This window comes from Myxine glutinosa, chromosome 2 (assembly GCF_964187855.1).
Source record: "Myxine glutinosa chromosome 2, kmMyxGlut1.1, whole genome shotgun sequence".
Taxonomy (NCBI): Eukaryota; Metazoa; Chordata; class Myxini; order Myxiniformes; family Myxinidae; genus Myxine; species Myxine glutinosa.
In genome coordinates, this window is record NC_136262.1 from 155,923,918 (window position 1) to 155,946,517 (window position 22,600).

At 42.6% G+C, this 22,600-nt stretch overlaps 1 protein-coding gene across 3 annotated transcripts in view; it reads left to right on the top strand.

Moving 5' to 3' along the window:
• LOC137422248 (cytoplasmic polyadenylation element-binding protein 1-like) overlaps positions 1-18,580 on the top strand; it is a 61,415-nt gene extending 42,835 nt beyond the window's left edge. For all 3 annotated transcript variants that reach the window (XM_078771849.1, XM_078771850.1, XM_078771851.1), the window contains exons 10-13: positions 2,878-3,076; positions 6,033-6,127; positions 11,695-11,775; positions 17,775-18,580. In XM_078771849.1, the coding sequence (XP_078627975.1) occupies positions 2,878-3,076; positions 6,033-6,127; positions 11,695-11,775; positions 17,775-17,885 (486 nt within the window). In that variant the 3' untranslated portion in view covers positions 17,886-18,580. The remainder of the gene's footprint in view (positions 1-2,877; positions 3,077-6,032; positions 6,128-11,694; positions 11,776-17,774) is intronic.
• Positions 18,581-22,600: the final 4,020 nt, after the last annotated feature.

Consider the following 22,600-nt stretch of genomic DNA (forward strand, 5'->3'; position numbering starts at 1 on the left):
ATTCATCATTTGTCTTCCTCTCTCTCAACGATACTCCGCACATCCATCGAACCATTCGCATTTCCACCCTTTCCAACCTTCGTTGCTGCTCTACGTTCATTACCCATGTGTCGCTCCCATAAATCATAACACTTCTCACACATGCAGCATACACCTTTCCTTTCAGCTTCAACGACACTCCCCTCCTCATCAGCATGCCACTCAGTTCCCGAAACTTCTTCCATGCACATCTCACTCTGGCAACTGTTGCCGAGTCTGATCCACCTTCTCCATTCAGCATGTCTCCGAGGTAGCAAAATGTTTTCACACCTTCCAGCTTCACGCCGTCTCCAAGATCCAACTCAACATTTCCTCCATCTGCAGCTCCCTCTGTGCACACCTTACATTTGACTGTAGCTGCCACACTGGTTAATGACCCTCTCAGACCACTACATTTTTGATGAACCCACTCAGCACACATGATACATTGAATGGAGTTCACTCCGACACCCTTCCTGCACACAGCACAGGGCCACTTCCCAGTTCTTTCCACCTCACCACATACCTCACCACATGCTTTACCACTTGCTATCACCTTCGTCTTTCCGATATTCACCTTCAGACCTTTTGTCTCCATACATTCCTTCCACTTGTTCATCTTCTCCTTCAGTCCATCCATACTTTCCGCAATCAACACCAGATCATCTGCATACAACAACTCCCACGGTAAACCCTCCTTTACGTTCTGAGCCAGCACCTCCATCACAGCTACAAATAGTAGTGGATTTAGTACCGACCCCTGATGCACTCCCACCTTCACCTCAAACTCACCACTGTTCCTGTCCTTCGTTCTTACAGCTGTGCGTGCTCTTTTGTACATTGCCATCACTACTCTGATCAACCATTCCTCCACTCCTAACTTCCTCATTGCCCATGTCAATACTTTGCATGGAACCCTATCGAATGCTTTCTCCAGATCAACAAACCCAAGAAACAACTTCTTCCTCTTCTCCATGTACTTCTCCTGCAACTGTCTCACAATAAAAAGCGCGTCTGTCGTTCCTCTTCCTGACATAAATCCAAACTGCATTTCGTCGATCTTCACTTTCTTCCTTATCCTCCTCTCCAACACCCTTTCCAATACCTTCATTCCATGCTCCAATAACTTTATCGCTCGGTACGAGCCACACTCTAGAGGGTCACCTTTCCCCTTGTATCGAGGGACAAGTGTACTCAGTTCCCAATCCACTGGAATGCGGCCTGCTTTCACCGCCAGATTACAGATCTCTGTCATTCTCTTCACACCCCAACTTCCTGCTGCCTTCAACATATCTCCCACAACTCCTGTCGGCCCTCCCGCTTTTCTACTCTTCATTGCTTTTATCGCTTCTTCAACTTCCTTCTGAGTTATCTTCTCTGCCGGTCCTAAAACTGGGTTACTCTCGATGTTGCCATCCCATTCATTCTCTGTATTCAACAGCATTTCCATATATCTTTTCCATCTCCCTTTAATTCCATCTGGGTCCACAACGATTTGTCCCACTTCATCCTTCAAGCAACGCACCCCCATCACATCACACCTCTCTTTCGCGATCTGCTTTGCAATCCTGAAAACTGCTCTCTGACCCTCTTCCGAATCCAAGCGTTCTCCGAACATTTTCCTCCATGCCTCCTGCGCCTTTGCTACCTCTTTCTTTGCAGCCTTCTTGGCTGCCTTATAACTTTCATGCTCTGCTGTTTCTGCTCCCGTACCCTTCGCCTTCTGCCACTCCTTGAACTTCTTCCTCTTCTCGGCAATCCTCTGTCCAACTTCATCATCCCACCACCATGTTTCCGAGTGCCTCGGTGGTCCTTCTGTCCATCCACATACCTCACCAACGGCTCCCAACAGACTAGCTTTCATTGACATCCAACCACTTTCAAGCTCAACCACATCATCCTCTACCCTACTCAGCCTCTCTTTTAATGCCTCCCTTACTGTCACCTTTCAACCTCCACACCTTCATTCTCGGTTGGTACTTCACCCTTAACTCTGCTTTACAAATGACTAATATTGGGGCCCTTTTATAACTTTTGAGGTGTGCCATTACTTGGTATATCCTCGATTCTCCCATGCTGACGATTCTTTGCTCCCTCTTAACCAAGGAAGTTTTTCATCCATGATCCAGCTTCAAGTAATTCCTAGCCCTCTTCTTGCCGTGTGGCCTTTTTTATTCTGTATAAAGTACCTTCAAGTTCCAGTAAACATTTTGCTATCACTTCTATGCTATTATGCTATTACTTTTACTATTAGCTATTTATTTACTATTAGCTATTTATTATTTTGCTAATTACTATTATGCTATTATGCTATATTATGCTTCTATGCATGCTATTACTTCCCTTTATAATCCAATCGGTTACTCGCTTGTAGAACAACATCAAATTTGTTAAACTAGCTCCTATTAACTAATTTAGATTTACCTTAATAGCTCCTGATTCCCAATTGGTTTTAGTACCTTCCCTGCTACAAAAGGTGAGCTTAAATTTATCCAATGCATCCCTGGATACATCAAATAATTATGCCTCCACCGACGAAGTCACCAGAGGCATTGTTTTCAGGTTGTCCATCTGGCTATCTGTCCGTCCGTGATAGGTTTTCGTTACTGCAATAACTTGAGAACGGCTGAAGGGACCTTCGTCAAACTTGGTGCAGGTATGTATAGAGGTAAAGACGAACTGATTAGATTTTGGGGTCAAAGGTCATGGTAGGTAAAAATCCTGTTATTGCCATAACTTGTTTTATATTTGTTATTTGGTTCTCGTTATCTGTTATGACTTGAGAGAATGGTAATGGAGGATCTCAAAGATGTACAAAAAATCTCATTCTGCTGTAAATTTCCTGTGTGTGTACTGCAGGTGCAAGTGATTCCTTGGATGGTGGCAGACTCTGAATTCATGTGGAACCACTCCCAGTGCATTGAGCCAGTGAAAACCATCTTTGTTGGTGCTTTGCATGGGATGCTGAATGCTGAGGGTCTCGCAAAAATCATGAACGACTTGTTTGATGGTGTAGTGCATGCAGGGATAGACACAGACAAGCACCACTATCCCATTGGTGAGCAAGCATTGTAGAACGTTTGAAACTGTACCTTGATGTAATTTCAGCACCCTGATAAATTAAGTATTTTGGGGTTCGTATTATTGTGAGAACAGATGTTGTAAATGGTAGATTTCAAAACATATCCATATTTGGCCTGCCTTCCTCTTGGTGAACTTTGCTCGTGGGCAATTGCGCCAGCCCGTGACTGCAAAAGGTGCCACCTTTCCTGGCTTGCTGACTTCTACTGGTGCTATTGGTATATAGGTCTTGATCAGCACTCCTGAGCTATTATCCTACTTACAAGGCTTTCATCTGCAGCTTGATTGAGTACTGCTCTTTTCTGGGCTGGATCCCCTGCTTTGTCTTGCTCACCTTGATGCCGTGGAAACCAAGGCTTTCAAGATAATTGACATCTCGCAATGAAGCTGGGTCTATGGGCCCATCACTTTGTCATCGCCATCAGGTCGGTGGTCTGTTTTCTTTGGCCTCGCTGCTCGTCTTGCACCCTCTGCCCTCTCCATGCTCTGACTCCACCATACCCCCCCCCCCCCCTCCGCCCAAGTACCTGCAGGATGCATGGTCAACCCCCCCCCCTATTGAAGCTGCCCAAATCCAGAGAACCATTGCCCAACTCCACTCATTTATTCTTACCACTCCCCCCCCATTGGGTTTGTGGATTTTGGAGGCCATTGCCAAAATATGGCGAAAGGTGTGGCAGTTGTAATACATTTTGAACATGGAGATTACACCTTGGTCAAGTGGTTGGATCACGGAGATGATGTTGTGTGGCAGGAAGATCACCTCGACATTCGGGAGAGCAATGTCCAGGTCTGCTGGGTGGCCATGATTGTTGTCCACCAGCAGGAGAACCTTGAATGCAAGGTTTTATTTCACTAGATGCCTCTCCACCTGAGGGACAAAACAATTATGTAGCCAGTCCATGAAGATTGCTGCCATCACCCATGCCTTCCTGTTTGACCTCTAAAATGTGGGCATTTGTTTGTTCTTACCCTTGAGAAGCATGTGGGTTCAGGGAACAGAACAGCATCATGGGTTTGACCATACAATCTCCTATTGTTTGTGCAGAGAAGAGATACCCACCCGGTCCTTGGCGAATGAATCCTGATGTTGTCCCCTTTTACTTCGAGATGAAAGTTCTTGTGGGCATCTTTTTCCTGAAGATGCCGGTCTTGTCTACATTGAAGACCAGCTCTGGGTGGTATTCCTTCTTGAGCAGGGAACGCTTTGGCCATGTCGTGGTCCACAGAGGCACGCTCACCTGTTTGATGTTGCGGAGACCATAACCGCTTCTTGAGGTGAAACCATCCCTTGCTTGTGAATTAACTGGGGTTGCTCATGCCGTCATGGCTGAGCGCATCATTTGTGCTCACACCCACCTGTGCCAATCAGATGCTCGTAAATAAGTTTTGTCTTTTCATGAATGAGGTCCACTCAAAGGCATGCTCTTCACGTTTTCATCTATTCATAGGCCGAAAGCCTTCTCCATCCTTTCTATGTGGACGTCCCGGACCTGGCCAACCACCTCGGTGCAGTGCTCGCCACAACACTTTCTCGGAATGCCGACTCATTCTTCTGTTTAACGAATGGTGGGTTCATGCTGTAATGCCTGCCCACAGGGGTTCTGCTCTTTTCTCGAAAGCAGAGCCTGCAGCTCTACTTTCTGGCTCAGGCTCACTTTCTTCTGCGTCTTGGCAGTTGACGCATCTCAGGCACAGGTCTTGCGCTTGGGAGCCATGATTGAACGATGAGCAGATTGAGAGGTCAACGCAACGGGATAAGAAGAATAATTTTGACCCAGGACTGTAAGTAAGCATGTGGGAGGGGTGAGTAGTCTGCCCATTGTTTGTGGGGGATGTTATTGGGTGATGTTGTATTCAGCAGCTGATAATAATAGATGCAGTGTAACATCTAGGATGATGCCGTATGGAGCAGCTGCTAATTGCACCAATAGATGCGGTGGAGAATTTTGATTCTGTACAGTATTTCATGGGGGATGATGTGTTATGCAGCTGGTGGGATATGCAGCGAAGCTATATTTACAGTGTGAACGATGGGTCATGTTCGCTTGTAAATATTTGTGTGGTGGGCTAAAACGATGGGCTAAAATATGTTTGTGCGGCTGTGAAAAGCCGTGAAAAAGTGAAGCACAGGGCTGTGAATGTCGAAGCAGGTCATGCTCACAGCTTGTGGAAGATGTTTTTATTTCTCTATTTTTCGTGCATGTCCAGCTGCTTTGTCTGGTTGTTCGAAGATATGTTTTAGAACTGTTATGTTTGTGGCTTGTGGGGGGGGGTGGGGGGGGTGAATTGCGTCTGCGAAAAATTGTGAATACACAAGACACGGCTGCAGATATAGAAGCAGGTTGCATTTTATCAACCGTGAATGTCGTGATCCGACTGCCGCATATTTTACATCTCCCCCAAGCAGAAGGATAGTGCTTGCTTCTTTCTTTGTAGAAAAGGGGGTAAGTATTTTTTGGTCTACCACTTATTCCCCTCTATTATTATTATTATTATTATTTTTTTCTCACTTCTGTCCCTGTGGGGGCATACATTCTTCATCACCTTGTGGGAAAACTACTAAAATCCAGGCTTTCTCCTCGTTTATTTTGTACTTGATGAAGTTTCTTCCTAACTTGTTGAACCTTCTTTCGTTCAGTTTTAATTTTGCATTGCTGGTTGTCCTTCATTCCTGCCCGTGATGTTTATTTTCTTTAACCATCTCCCATCTGTTTGCAGATTGCTACATTTCCTTCCCTTGTTACTTGATTCTTTTATTGTTGTACTGCTGTTCATCTGCCACAGTCGGTGCATTATCTTGTTCGTTGGCATCTCACTTGACCATGCAAACCTTTTTTTTCATAGAAGAGGTATGCAGGTCTATGTGAAGAGGCTATAAATTAAATTTTAAACTCCTTACAAAATGATGGCTGTTGGCATTTACTTTGTAGGTTCTGGACGTGTGGCATTCAACAACCACAAGAGCTTCATGAAAGCAGTTCATTCTGCTTTTATTGAAATAAAAACTCCTAAATTTACCAAAAAAGTAAGTTTTCTACATGCTTTGCACATGCTCCTAAATATGCTACAAGACTATGCTTGATCTTATTTTTTTAAACTAAAATTGTACTCTGTAGTTGCCTTTTTAATTGCTAGATAAGCCTATTGCTATATACTAGGATGGTTATAAAAAATGAAAGTTAGAAAAGTCATGCTCCGAACACTTTAAAAAAAATTGTATGTATGAAAAACCCTTGTGAAATTTTAAGCCATTTGGACTAAATTTAGGGGTTTCACATGGTTTGTAATTTCACATATTTGGCTCGCATAAATGGTTGGAGCTGATAATTATTTATTCTCCACTGCTATACTTGTGATTTTGACTGACAGTTGACCTTGCCATGTGCTGCACATTTTTTTTTTTTTTTTTGTGTATTCAAGATCGAGGCTCATGTAAAAGATAACATTGCTCACAAAAAGACAATAACACGTAAAACATAAAACGTATGATAAAGGGAGCAGGGACATCAGGAGATCTGTGAGGGAGATTTAGGGGGGAGGAAGCGTGGAAGAGGGGGGGTTGGGGGAGGTGGGAGAGGTAAAAAAAAAACGCATAGACACCGAGGACTTCCAAGAAAGAAGTCGGTATTTCAAAAAAGTGGATCTGCGGTGAATTAACGGGTAGAAAAGATCAAGGATTTGGATGGGGGAAGATAAGATAAGATATGGTGGTGAACAGCTGTTTTAAAGACCTGGAGGGAGGGGTGGGATTGATTGAATCATTGGAATCTCCTGCGTTGAAGCTGATTGTGAGGGCCTTTCACTCACTCACCGCAGGCAGGTAGGTGGACTTTGTCTTCTACCGACTCCTATCCAGCCTAGCTCCCCCAGCTCTATCCAAATCTGTCCAAATCAAAATATCTCTGTCCCCAAAATATTCCTTCAGGTCGCACAAGATCTGCCAGCAACCCTCTTCTGGTGAAGCAATTCCAGATTTAATAATAATAATATAATAATTTTTTATTGTCCTATTTTCAGGGAAATTTTTCTTTGGTGACACCGTAAGTTGACCATCATTAACACATAAAACTCAAACTGAATAAGAAAACAATATAAAATATAAAATATGGAAGATTGACTAAACAGCAAAATGTCTAGGAATTTGAATTTCGCATTTGAATTGCACATGGTACAAATGACCTTTGAAAATGTTCTTCTTCATCCTCCTTACACGAAAGTGTCTCCCTGATAGCAGTTTTTCAAAAAGCCCGTTCAAGAAATGACTCATCAGTACACACCTGCACCCCCTTCCTTTTCAATGCTCGCAAGTATAGAGACTCCAGACTAGTTGAAGGCCCACCTACAGCTTTAAATGCCAGTGTAATGACCTTTCTCAATCGTGACTTATTCCGCACATTAAGATAACTGTAATCAAATTAAATGGAAATCAAATTGTACCAAAATCAAATACCAGGAAATCAAATTAAATGATAAAACACTGATCAGTGAGGAATTTGTTAACATCCGCATCACACTAGAGCCAACACCAAATGAATTAAACTTCCTGGGAAGATACAATCTTTGCATTGATTTCTTGTACACAGCATCAGTATTTCCATCAAAAGTTAACTTATCAGTAAAGGTACCCAGGTATTTAAATTTGTTAACAATTTCTACCTTATCACCATTTATGGTTACAGGCTCATGATTGTGACCTTTCCGAAAGTCCAAAATCATCTTTTGTTTTACACACATTCAGAGTAAGACAAAAGTCCCCACACCACTTATTCAATGCGTCAATCTCGTTGAGGTACGATACAAAAGATGATTGATCGGAAAGACAGCCAACAATGGCGATATCGTCTGCATACTTAATAAAGTTACAAACTTCTTTAAGAGCCACGCATCCGTTGGTGTACAAACTGAACAGTAGAGATGACAATACACAGCCTTGTGGAGCACCAGTATTCAAGATTGATAACTTTGATAAGCTACCATTCACCCTCACCTGCGGAGGACGATCTCGTAAAATACTTTCCACCCAGAGTATGATATGGGGGTTCAGGCACAGGTCACTCAACACTTTCAGAAGGGTAAATGGCTGCATAGTGTTAAAGACTGGCGAGAAATCAATAAATAACACACGGACATCGGTTTCATTCTGGTCAAGGTGACTTGTGATTAGATGAAGTAAGCTGAGCCAGATATCTTCAACACCTCGTCTTGCTTTGTATGCAAATTGTAAAGGATCCAGTTTAGGAGTTACATCTGATGCTATAAACTTCATCAATTTCTCCATGCATTTCCACAAGATGGAGGTAAGGGCAACAGGTCTATAATCATTGAGCTGCCTTGGGTGAACCTTTTTTTGGCACAGGAATAATGATGGACTTTTTCCAACAAATAGGGACAGTATGAGTAGCCAAAAGTAACTGAAACAATGGAGTAAAAACATTAAGTTCTAAACAAAACTCTTTCAGAATACCAGACTTAATGCCATCTGGACCACAAGCCTTCCTTTTACTCAATGCCCGAAAACACCTCACGACATCAGGTTCACAAATTACAGGTATGGGACACGCTCGAGTATCTAGATCCTCACAGAGAGCTTCACATTTTACTCGGTTTCCTGGAACATCAAATCTCGCGTAAAAGTCACTCAATTCATCCACAAATTTGGAATCTGGAACATTAGTGGGCAATCTACCATTCTTGAGCCTCTCATCCATGCCCATCATATGCCTGAGTCCCCTCCAAGCATTACGAGCATCACCATCGTGTTGTTCTTCAATCTTATCCTTGTACGACCGTTTACACTTGCCGATGACAGAGCGCAATTCTTTCTTCGCCTCCCTGAGGGCCGAGTCATCCTTCTTCAGGAATGCATGCTTTTTCTTCTTCATCAAACACCACTTCAGCGGTAACCCAAGGTTTGTTATTGGGAAGCATGCGACTGGTTCTCTCTGTGGTAATGAGGTCCTCACAGAGCTTCACATATACTGTGATCGTCTCAGTAAGTTCATCAGGGTCGTCAAGAGTCAAAAATACATCCCAGTCTGTGCATAGGAAACAGCCCTTCAAACGTTCGTTATCCTCCGCCGTTCTGGTTTTAACTGTCTTGGAAGGAACTGGCATTCGTTTCACCTTTGGTCTGTATGAAGGTAAGAGATGGACCACCTTTTGGTCTGATCGTCCGATCGCAGGAGCACATTTCGTCACATAAGCATGTTCAATGTTACCGTAACATTTGTCCAACGTCCTGTTACCACGGGTAGCAACATCCACATACTGATCGAGCTGAGGGAGTTCCTGATCAAGATCACATCGATTGAAATCCCCAAGAACCAGAATCGATTGATCCACTGAACGGGCGGTCGCTCCATTGTAACTTTCTGTGATTCGTTTCGATGCGCATTTAAAGGCCGGCCCCGGTGCGTACACCAGAATAATAGTGCATTGACCAAATTCCCGTGGCAGGTAGTAGGGTCGGAAAGACACCGTCAGTAGACACCGGAAGGAAACTGCCAAAATCAAGACTCTGCTCACCTTCACTCTTTCATTCCTCTTTTCTCCCGCCTCTGGAACAAACTCCCCCACTCTCTTCAATCCCACCCCTCCCTCCAGATCTTTAAAACAGCTGTTCACCACCATCTCTTATCTTCCCCCATCCTCTGCCGCCACTCTCTGCCACTCCATTCCTCATCCCTCAGATCGGCATTCTGCAACCTCCTCACTCTCTGCAAACCTGGACAATCACACTGGTCAAACAAGTGGAACATGTCTTTCAATCCTGACAAATCTCACACCATTACTATGTCTCTCCGAAAAGACCGACTGCACAACCCTCCCATCTAGTTTCTGAACAATCCTCTCCAAGAAGTTCTGTCACTCGAGCTTTTGGGTCTCACTATCTGCCATGATCTTTCCTGGGAAAACCACATTTCAAATCTGGCCTCCAAAGCCAGTCGCCGACTGGGCATCCTCCGTCGTGCGAAATCCTTCCTTGGCACACCTGAGCTCCTCACCACGTACAGGGCTTTCATCTGCAGCTCAATGGAATACTGTTCTCCCCTCTGGGCTGGTGCTCCTGCCTCACACCTGGCTCGTCTTCACGCTGTTGAAACCAAAGCGTTCAGAATCATTGGAATCTCCCGCGATGAAGCTACCTCCGAGGGCATTTCACTCACTCACCGCAGGCAGGTAGGTGGTCTTTGTCTTATACCGACTCATATCTGGCCTAGATCCCCCAGCTCTATCTGTGCTCTGTCCCCCAAATATTCCTGCAGGTCGCATAAGATCTGCCAGTAACCCTCTTCTGGTGAAATTGCCAAAATCAAGACTGCTCACCTTCACTCCTTCCTCTTTACCTTTATTGTCCCCTGTCGCACCGCGGAACGAAAGGGGGACTATGGTTTTCCCCTCCGTGTGTACGTGCACTGCAATATCTTGATAAAAGTAAGCGAAGGACCGAATTCTAATTTGGTGTGGGTGCAACTAGGCATATGGAAGAACCCTATTGAAAATTAGGTCGCCACATCAAAATCCAAGATGGCTGTCACCATATCTAAACCTTGTGAGCGCGATATCTTGAAAAGTAAATGTCTGAACCCTGTGAGCGGAATATCTTGAAAAATAAACGAACTACTAACTTCTAATCTGGTGTGGGTGTATCTACGCATAAGGAAGAATGCTATTGAAAATTGGGTCGCCACGTCAAAATCCAAGATGGCCGCCTTGCGTCTTCCACTTTGTCAACTCGCATCACTTCACCGACGGGGGACCTCGGCGTAACGCTTGTTCGTCTTTACTCCTGCCTCTGAAACAAACTTCCTCACTCTCTTCAATCCCACTCCTCCCTCCAGGTCTTTAAAACAGCTGTTCACCACCATCTCTTGTCTTCCCCCATCCAAAACCTTAATATTTTCTTCCTCCACGTTAATTCACCCCAGATCCAATTTTTTGAAATACCAACTTCTTTCCTGGAAGTCTTAGCAGTGTCCACGTGTTTTATACTTCTCTCACCCCATTCCCATGCCTCCTCTCCCCAAGCCCTCTCCCTCCCACAGATCTCTTGATGTCCCTGTTCTCTGCTTTTGTACTTGTGTGCTTCTCTCTCCCCATCTTGTCTCCCGCTCCCTTGGTCCTATGTTTTTTGTGTCAGTTTTTTTTTTTTCTGATTAATGTTAGCTCTTATGCGAGCCTCAATCTTGTATACTACGACAAAAAAAAAAGAAAAAAGTTTTCCGATTGCAGTAAATCATCGCTTATCAGGCACAATCATTGAGTGGCTGGCAACCATGTCACTGTGCATCCCCTAAAACTTGATGTATTCAAAAAATATTTTACAGGCAGAGGTTTTACCTCAATAACAAAAAAAATTAAACGTTAGGAATAAAACAATTCAATTTTTTTTTTTTTTTTTTTTTACCCCAATGTCGTTAAGAACCACCCTGCTATATACCTGCACAGTATATTTATTTTAGTGGCTGGCTGATTTTTATTTCAAATGCTTGTCCATTGAGCCTTGAAATATTCAAGGAGTACCTTGGAAGATGCTGACGAGATCTGACATTTTGTAAATCGGAACTTTTTTGTAATGTTTATTCTTGACAGCTTCAGATTGATCCGTATCTTGAAGATGCAATGTGCCAGCTCTGCCACACCCAGAATGGGCCGTACTTCTGCCGAGAAATAGTGAGTGTTACTGCTTTCAAGTGGTCATTACAGAATGGCCTGTACAACCTGTTTGTGGTGTGTGGGTGTATAGATATAAAATCTTTTTTTTTTCTTTTCTTTTTTTAATCTGGATATAAATACCTTTGTACATTAACTTTGTACGGGGCGAAGTGACAGAGGTACCACCATGCTTACTCCCATGTTTGCTTAATTTCGCCTGTCTTATTTGCATTTTCAAGAAGTTGAAGAAAAAGGAGAGGATGTGAATTTTTTTTTTTCATAGTTTCCTTCTTAATATTATACTTTTTTTTGTTTTGTTTTTTGTTATTGTTATAGAAAAGAAGAAAAGGAATTTATACGAGTAACATTGTGGATTTGTGACCATCCATAAAAAGGGTTGTTTGGGTTTGAAGCTTTTCAGATGAACTCGAGGAAATCCTCGTCACCGAAGTAAAATCCTCGTTCCTTGTTGAAGACTGCACATAACTCCTCGTCCAAATCAGGGTAGAGCAAGTCACTGTTGCTATCGCCGTCGCTTGCAGCCACCTCCGCCGAGATGTCATCCTCTGTGCTGTCCATGTTGTTGGAGATGCAGCATTTCAGGAATGCTCGCTTGATGATCGACGACATGTCCTCCCACACCGTGACAATCCAGCCACAGATCATCCGAAGGTCGACCTTTTGCATCCTCCTGCTCTTGGTGTAGGTCTTCTCTTGGATCCAGTTGGACCAGCAGCGATGTAGCCCGTCCTTGAACGGCTTATTGAGGGCTGCATGAACAATGTCATCCCACCTGGGATGATTATGAGATCGGTGTTGGTCTGACGGAGCAGCGCATTGGTTTTTTTCTGTCTTGACAACGCAATGCATCCAGGACTAGCATGCTCTGTCGTCGGGAGAGACTGCCATTTGGTTTATTACTCCAGACCATGCGCAACCAGTCACTCATCTATCCACCCCTTTGCTCCGCACGAGCAATGGCGCCGGCTGGAAACTCTGGCAGACCATAAGTTTGAACGCTGCTATGAATGAATGCCTTGGCATCTTAATCGGTAGAACGGATGATACGTGAAGATCAATGGACTTGCTCTTGCTTCGGACAGGGTAAAACGAATGATTGTTACTGATGGATGGCATTGATGATCGACCCAGTGCGTCATTGCTGTTTGCGATTGCTTCTCCCTTTGCACCGGCTTATGCGCGTGGTCTCTCGGCAGCTGGGCATCGGACCAATTGGCGTTAACTCATTAAACCTCCATGTTAGAACCTGACATTTACATTATTGGCGGTGAGCTTAAAATAGAGTGGCTTTTATACTCTTAACAGCGGGAAAAGCCATTCTATTCAAAGCCGAGGCTGGTCTGTGTGATGTAATCTGGTGATGCAAGCCACCTGGTGTAATCTGGTGATTTGAGGTTTGGTGGCGTAAACTCGACCTTTGGCAGCACCACAAAAGAAAGAAAAATCCAATGGATTCAAATTTGGGCTGTTGGGTGCCTACTCTCGTGCTGTGGCCAAAAGTGTGTTTCCAAACAGCTCGTGGAGCAAATCGATTGTTTCACCTGCAGTATTCGGTGGGGAACCGTCCTGCATGAAGCATACAAGGCTGTCTTGGTTTGGAGACGGTAGTCGAGTGAGATCAGAGTGGAATCGGCGTAAGACCTTGCAGTACCGCTCACCGTTTGTCATGGTCTTACCATGGGTGTCCTCGAACCAATATGGTCCCAGCATACCCCATCTGACATTCAATGCACAGAAGCAAGTGGACTTGGGTCTTTGAGAGATGGCTCGGGCACCTCTTCAGGGGGCTCAGCACCGCAGATGTTGTTGATTGTTGATGGCCCTATTCAAATGGAGGTGTGCGTCATCACTGAACCACAAGTTGATCCAACTTGGGTACTCGGTCACTGAACCAATTACACATTGTTCCTCTTGCCATGTCATTCAGCGTTGGTTTATGCCTTGCAGATATGTAAGGGTAGAGCTTGAGTTCAGAAGTTGAATGTGCCATGTGGGAGGCTGAAATTGCTAGTTATTGGAAACTGACTGTGGGATTTCTTAGGACTTTCGATGGGTGAATGTCTTGTGGTCAATGTTGTCTTTTGATATTTTTTTTTCTTGCTTCCATGTGCTTGGAAGTGCTCCACGAACTGTTGAATGCTCCCATTGGAAGGTCCATTACATTGTAATACTGACAGTGTCATCAGCACACCTGCACGTAGGATTTTGTCTCAAACCACAGGCACGATTTTCACTTTTTGTTCCACTGTGAACGCCATAATTGATGCAAGGTCCTACTGATTACTTGTTACCCTGTGCTCGAGAAGGGAAAAGCGGGATTAAGCATTCCGTTGCGTTTGTGTGCCGTACGTGTCTGCATTTAAAAAATTCATTTTCTTGGCAACAGTTGGTCCGATTGACACGCAAGTTTACCCTAGAAGCGCCTCCGCCTGTAGAATTTTTTAAATTTATAACTGGTCAACAGTCAAATTGGTTCTGACTTCTTTTCAACTGTTTCTAACTAAATTGGTGCCCACGAATCTGAATCTGACCTCAAAATTTCGCTATCACATAACATTGACGTAGTACATCATAAGTGTGGGAAAAAATCTTTGGAGGATGCGAATTTCTTGATTAAGTCTATTTATTGTCACAAAAAATAATATGAACTTAGTTTTTATTTACATCACATAAAAAAATGTAAATCTCCAAAAATAATATGAACTTTATAAAATATCACAAAAAATAATATGAACTTTAAGTTTTTATTTACATCACATGAAAAGTGCTTCTGAACTTTACTTTTGCGTTTGTAGGAGCAATCACTTTCACGCTGTAAAGTCCAACAGTAGTCACCCATCATGTTTGGATTGAATCGGACTTGATATCGAGTCTCCATGATGACTTTGCTAAGATTTTGTGGAAAGAAGTCCAGATGAGAATGGAAGAAATGTATTTTACAGACCAATCAGCCTTCTCACAATTATCAGCAAAGTCATGGAATCCATCATTGCTTTGGATATGAAATCTTTCCTCTTCTCCAATGGCTTGATCTCTGATCATCAATTTGGTTTCAGACCAGGTCACTCGACTCTGGACGTGCTGCTGCTGCTGTCTCAACAATGGATGGAGGTCCTCAATGCCAAACAGGAAATTAGAACTGTCTCCCTCGACATATCACGTGCCTTCGATACGGTCTGGCACCCCGCTCTGCTCACCAAACTCTCCTCCTTTGGTATCCATGGAAATCTCCACGCATGGCTGGCGGACGTCCTCTCTAGTCTTAGTCAACGTGTGGCCCTGAATGGGTTTCTCTCATCTCCTCTTCCTGTTCAAGCTGGAGTTCCCCAAGGCAGTGTTCTGGGCCCTGTGCTTTTTCTGGTCTTCGTCAATGATCTCTCTGACTCTCTTGAAAATCCTCTCTATCTCTTTGCTGATGACTCCACTCTCTGCCGCTCCATTCCTCATCCCTCAGATCGGCAGTCTGCAGCCTCCTCACTCTCTGCAGACCTGGACAAAATCAGACTGGGCAAACAAGTGGAACATGTCTTTCAATCCTGACAAATCTCACACTCTTACGATGTCTCTCCGAAAAGACCGACTGGACAACCCTCCCATCTACTTTCTGAATAATCTTCTCCAAGAAGTTCTGTCACTCAAGCTTTTGGGTCTCACTATCTGCCATGATCTTTCCTGGGAAAACCACATTTCCAAGCTGGCCTCCAAAGCCAGTCGCCGACTGGGCATCCTCCGTCGTGCGAAGTCCTTCCTTGGCACACCTGAGCTCCTCACCACATACAAGGCTTTCATCCGCAGCTCAATGGAGTACTCTCCCCTCTGGGCTGGTGCTCCTGCCTCACACCTAGCTCGTCTTCACGCTGTTGAAACCAAAGCATTCAGAATCATTGGAATCTCCCGCGATGACGCTATCTCCGAGGGCCTTTCACTTACCGCAGGCAGGTTGGTGGTCTTTCCGTCTTCTACCGACTCCTCTCCGGCCTTGCTCCCCCAGCTCTCTCTGGGCTCTGTCCCCCAAATATTCCTACAGGTCGCACAAGATCTGCCTGCACCCCTCTTATGGTTATACTGCCAAAATCAAGACTCTCTGCTCACCTTCACTCCTTCATTCCTCTTTTCTCCCGCCTCTGGAACAAACTCCCTCACTCTCTTCAATCCCACTCCTCCCTCCAGGTCTTTAAAACGGCTGTTCACAACCATCTCTTATCTTCCCCAATCCAAAACCTTGATCTTTTCTACCCCCGCTAATTTCACCCCAAATCCACTTTTTGAGGTGCCGACTTCTTTCCTGGAAGTCCTTGGTGTCCTTTCGATTTATACCTATCCTGCCCCCCCCCCCCCCCCCCAAGGCCCTCTCCCTCCCACACACCTCCCGATGTCCCTGCTCTCAAATGTTGTGTTTGTGTGCTTCCTCCCCTTCTCTCCCCATCTTGTCGACCGCTCCCCTTTTTATATACTTTGTTTGCTTTTGTTTGATTTGTTTGTTTGATTTGTATGTTTGATAAATGTTAGCTCTTTCACGAGCCTCGACTCTGTATTTATATTAAAAAAAAGAAAAATCTCGAGTGACATTCGAGCACCGAGTGCCTGGTAACTCTTCAACACCTTCTCCACAAAGCTCTTCATAATTTGGTGCTCGAAAATTTCCAAGGTAATTGTTAGCAAGAGCCACAAAGCTATCCCAAGCAACGCTTTCCAGCTCAGATGGTCTCGTTACAAAGTCCTGATTAGTGAGTACAAGACGAATTTCGGCTGAGGTTGGTATTCCTATGGTTCTCAAAAACTGGATGTGCTCGTGAAAACTGGATATCATAATCGAAATCTACAGGTTCATGTTGGTTAGAATCACCTCTAAGTAAACTGGAACCATAAAACTTTTAAAAATGTGTTGACCAGTGTACTTATGACGTCATAGGTCTTGTGGTACGGACGCCATCTTGGAAAAATGTTGCACCTCTATATCTCCCAAACCGCTCAATGGAAAAAAATTAAACATGGCTCATTAAGTACTCACCATGGGGAATAAGATATGTTGATGGTGATGTCATCAGTGCCTGAATTATGACGTCATAATTAGACAAGTACAATGCTTGATCTGATCAGTTGGAAATAAAACAAAAATTCCTCTGCAACTGTTAGACCGATGGACACTAAATTTTCAGAATATGTGCGGCTCATGTAGAATTTTTTTTTCATGATAATTTTAACGTCATCGGTCACGTGGTAGACGCCAACTTGGAAAAAATCGAAAAAAAAGTTGTACCTCTATCTCAAACTGCTCCATGGAAAAAATTGAAACGTGGCTCATTGTAAAGAACTCCATACGGGGAATAGGTGCTAACGATGACGTCATTGGTGCCATAATTATGATGTCATAATTCGACAGAGACAATGCTTAGTCTGATCAGTTTGAAGTGTATTGAGCGTGATCTATGCAACAATTATATTGGAGAATATAAATTTATGTCATCGCTCACGTCTGAAAAATGTTCAAAAACAGAAGAGTTGCTGGCAACAAGTTGACTGCGCAGGGTAAGTATTCTATGTATACCATGTAGTTATAAATGGCATACCACCACCATAACATGCAAGAGAAGGGTAGAGATTTAGAAATGACAGAATATCAGGCTGTTCAAGTCGTCTACTTTTTTTGAAACACCCTGTATATGATGCAAAGATTAATTGATTGGGTAATGGCATAAAGAGGTCAGGTCATGTCAGGTAAAATGTGGTCATGTTAAGAATAACTTTAGAACAGCTGAAGGGATTTCAATCAAAATTGGTTCAAGTATGTATCATGTGAACAGGAACTTAAATTTTGGGGTCAGAGGTCATGTTATGCAAAAATAATTTCGTTACCATGGCAACTTAAGAATGGCTGAAGAGATCAGTCAAACCTGGTACCTGTATAATGTAATAACTGGGGTGGAGGCATGTCGGGTCAACGTGACGTCGAATAGTGCGCTCTAGTTTTGTATAAAAAAAAATTCTTGCTGCAGGCATGTTTCAAGTACTACTGCAAAGCATGTTGGTACTTCAGCCATGCACCGGAGAGCCTCCACCACCACCAGCCCCTCACACGTAACCAGAAAGGCTGGAGCTGCTTGTGAGCTGTGGACAGGCCAGCTCTCTTTGATTGGTTTTTTTGTGACTTGTGCAAATTATCGCACGTAGTAAAATTACAGCACTTTTAGAAATGTAGCTCGAAGGCCATAGTGCATTTATTTGTGAATGGAAAGATAGCTTTAACAGTGAGCAGGCCTTGTGTGCTTGTCCTGTGTTTTCTTTAAATTTGAGTTTTGCTGCAACCATTTTTATTATTTTGATCTGTCTCCTGCTTGAACACAAACTGGCAACCTCTGCTGTCTTTTTGATAATGTTTCTTCCAACATCGACATATCAACACTGCTTGCTCCAGCTTGTAATCACTCATCTGAGAGCGATGGGGATTTTAACGATCATCTTGGTTCTTTTATTACAAATTTGGCAGCTCCTCTGATCGGGTTCAAATGATAACAAATGCATACCGCTCACAACAATGTGCATTTAAGTACTTCTTTTAACACGGATCTACCTTTCAGAATTTTCAAGGTGTTTTTTGAAGGTCTGACAGGAACAATTTATAGTGAAACAAAAAAAAAATACCTCATTTCTTGTGACGTTTCACAGTTTAAGGATTTTTTACATTGTATGTTTGATGTAGAAAATATTTGTTTAAAACGTGTTGGTTTTGTTGGAAGCTTGTTTAATGATGCCTCGGAGGTTTGTTTTCCATGTGTTGTGGAGATCTTGCACTTGCATTGAAAGGCAAAAAAAAATAAAAATAAAACCAATTCCACATTTTGACTTTTTTGTGCTCTCCTCTTTCAAAATGATATTCTTCGCTTGGTTTTTGTATCGGTGTTGAGGCTCGTGGTGGAGCGAGAAGTCAAAACTGATTATGCCCTTACAACAGCAAGGTTTGACAAAATAAAGGGAGGCTATCTATTATATTCTCCGTAGGTGGTTCTGTCTGTGATACGTCTGTCCAGGGGAGTGGCTACACCTGGTCTGGGAGGGGCTTCAAAAACAAATATCCACCATTTTGTTTCCTCGCATAGCTTTGAGGCCTCTTTTGTTAGGCCAGCTGTGTCTTGCTCTTTTATTTCAACTCTAATTCGATATTTCATTTCATGTTTCAGTCGCTAACATGGTTTTAGACTCGGTTGAAAAAAAAAAAAAGACAACGGGAAGAAAATTCGATGAAAGTTACCTTTTATAGAACGAAATGAATTTTCAAAGGCCTATAACATAGAAGGCCATTAACACTCTCATGCCTTTATCTCCACACTAACTCACCATCTGATTTCATTTTTATCAATGGTTTTAGACTCGGTGTCAGCAATAATTGAGAAAATTCGCGTGCACACAGGAAATCGCTGAGACATTTTAGAAATGCGTGGCACGGTCTGTCATAGACCGCCTCAAATAACAGACGGGAAAATGCCGAGACGTATTAAAATTTTGTGGCGGACTTTTCCATTTGATGACAGTCGTCACAATGAAATATTTAATTTATACGTCACAATAATGTGGGGAGAGGGGCACAGCTTCGTTCACGTATCGCCACAGATGGGAAATTGCCGACATATTTCTTTTCTGATTTCATTCATTATTATACGCAAGTAGAGGTAATCATGTTTAAACACACCATTCATTCCATCGATGGTTTTTTTTGGGGGGGTGGGGGGGGGGGTGGTTCGCACGAGGTTTCAAGGCTGAATCGTGTTCTCACATCCAGGATTGATAAACAAACTCCATTTCGCGTGTGCATGGACATGTAATTCACAAGTGTAAAATAAATAAATAGATGGGAGATTGCCGAGATTTTTTTTTCCGTTCTTATTTTATATGTTATGTCCATGTGCACTTTAAATAAGTTTATTTGAAATCTAATTTTTAAAATGTCATTTTGTATGCTGTCACTAAAAGAGTAACTTTGGTTTTCGTGGGACACAAAGGTGCAATGGTATGTTCTTATACACCGCCCAAAATACTTTTTTTTTTTTCAAGGGACTTTTCCATTTGAGCTGTATTCCTTATATCGTCGGAATGTTTCATTCTTTATACGTAGTCACAATAAGTTGCAATTAGGTACTCTGCACGTGAGGAGAAGGGCGGAGCATCCTTTACGTGTCGCCACTCACGTTTGTAAATGCTCTAAAGAGGGAACAGAATGAGACCGCCAATGAACGTTAACACAAACTTGCACGGGATGCTGAGCAACAGACATTGGAAGGTAATGTGTGCTCAGCAAACATGTACAAGAGCAGCTGCAATGAATCCGGATGAAGGATTGAATAGTTTGTTTGTTTGTGTAATTGGACATCATCGGAGAATCGTTGGACATAAGAATTGAAAATCATAAGACATGGAATTGTGAGAAACAAAAAAACAAGTAAAGATACATTCAAAGTACCCCCATGCCAAATTAATCAATTAAGAAAACATTAATCAATACCCCCATGCCAAATAGTTAAATATCCGACAGCGCATCATTGCCGGGGTGCCTCCCGAGACTGTATTGGGACGAAAAGGTGTACAATAAATGATTGATTAATGGCATAATTAAAATCAATAAAAGATTATCAAATATTTTCTTGATTGGCTAATAGCATAACTAAACCATTCGTGCTTCATCCGAAGATGTATCTTTTTGAAATTTAATTAAATAAATCATTAATATTTAATTAATTAATTGATTAATCAATAAATAATTCATCGATTAATTGATTAATCAATAAATCAAAAATATCCTTTATAGCCACATCACCTGGTCAGTCATGTCCAAATATTAGCTTCCTAGCTCAAAAGGTGCCTGAGATATTGCCCAGATGAGAAAGAAAATAAATAAATAAATGATTGATAATGAAAAAAAAAAAATTATAATCATAAAAAAATTAAATAGTTAATCAATTGGCTCATAGAATACATAAACCACCACCATTTCATCCGAATCTGTAACTTAAAAAAAATTGTCATTCATCGGATAATTAAATAATTAATCAATAAATAAAAATACCCTTTGCAGCCAAATCACAGTCATTGTCATGTCCAAATATCAGCTTCCTCGCTCAAAAGGTGCCTGAGATATTGCCCAGATGAGAGGAAATAAATAAATAATTTATAATGAAAATAAATAAATAATAATCATTAAAAATTAAATAATTAGTCAATTCGCGAGTTGAACACATAAACCACCACCATTTCATCCGGATCTGTAGCTAAAAAAAAATTAGTCATTAATCAAATAATTAATTGATTTATCAATAAATCAAAAATAGCCTTTGCAGCCAAATCACTTGGTCATTCGCATATCCAAATAGCTTCCTAACTCAAAAGGTGCCTGAGATAATGCCCAGAAGAGAAAGGAAATGTTTAAGTACTTAATCGCTAATAATTAAATAACATCAATTAATAATTGATTAAACAAAAAATGCCGTTTTTGACAAAGGACTTGCTCACTATTGTGCCGAAATTTCAGCTTCCTAGCTCAAAGGATGGCTGAGATATCGCCCGGACAAACAAACAAACAAGAAAACAAGTACAGATACAAAGTCTGAAATAAGAAGAATATAATGGTATTTTTTATTTATTCACTTGTATGATCAAACAGTCATCCAGCATTACCAGCATTTGTCTATCGGTATCCATCCACCCATTATAGTGCGGTTCACTGGTTTGTATCTATACGTCATCATTGTTTATGCAGCCACCCTCGCACTTGCACAGCGCCGTACAACGAAGGCCTGCCCTGCAGCATTTACAATTCCCCCTACATGCTTTCGTGCATCCACAGTGCAGGAGGTTTGAGCTAGCACGGCTCCCGCATTCCTCTTGTGGCTAATGATGGCATCCCTCCCTTGAGCGAACTCCGACCACTCAGGAAGATGATTGAGCATATGATCTTTGAATCTGGTAGCATGCGGCTCTACCCGAACAGGGACACCCTTTGCCTGACATCATCGTCTTGTATAAGTCTCGTAATGCAGACAACTTGAAGACTTCAGTATGAGAATCATCAACATATGTGATCAACTGGGCCATGACCATGGAATCGAAAGGGGTAGCAGCAGGTCCATCTGATGAATATTGGCGCTCTACTGCACGAGCTTTGTCACGAAGCCACCAGTAACATTGGACGTGATAAGCGTCCATTGCATGAGTATCGGAACATGCAGTCAAGCGAGAATATAACTGCCAGTTTTTAGTTGTTGTTGCCCAGTCCTCCAGGTGTTCATCAGCATTATCGGTTGACACTTTGCGCAAGTCATTCTGATCCTGACCCTCGCAAACTATACAATGCAATGTTTGAGAGCAAGGGCCAAAACTGGACCCGAGTTTCTTTGGACTTGTCCCAGTTGCCTCTTCTATCTGCTTATCCAACTTGTCACGTACACGTTTGACCCTATAGCTATTACACGAACTCCTACAAGACTTATGGTACACTGCTCCATGTGAGTGAAGTGTTGCTGCAATTCCTCAGCCATCATTTAGCCGACTTATCTTGATACTGGAAGGCAGAGCCTTGAGCTGTACGAAATCATTCAGCTCTCTCTCAAGTGTTGACAATCCCTGTTCTGTTGGATTCACAAATACTTCGTTTTTTGTTTTTTTTCGAACAGCAAATGCAGCAGTGTGTCCAATCGGTCATTTGTGGCAGTGGAAGACGTTGAAAGTGGGATTACTTTAGGAAAATCACAACTTTATCCACGGTTCTGCAGTGCTTTAATAGGAAGATGAAGTTTCCGCAACAGCAACTATCTTCAGATATGCCATTTCCTGA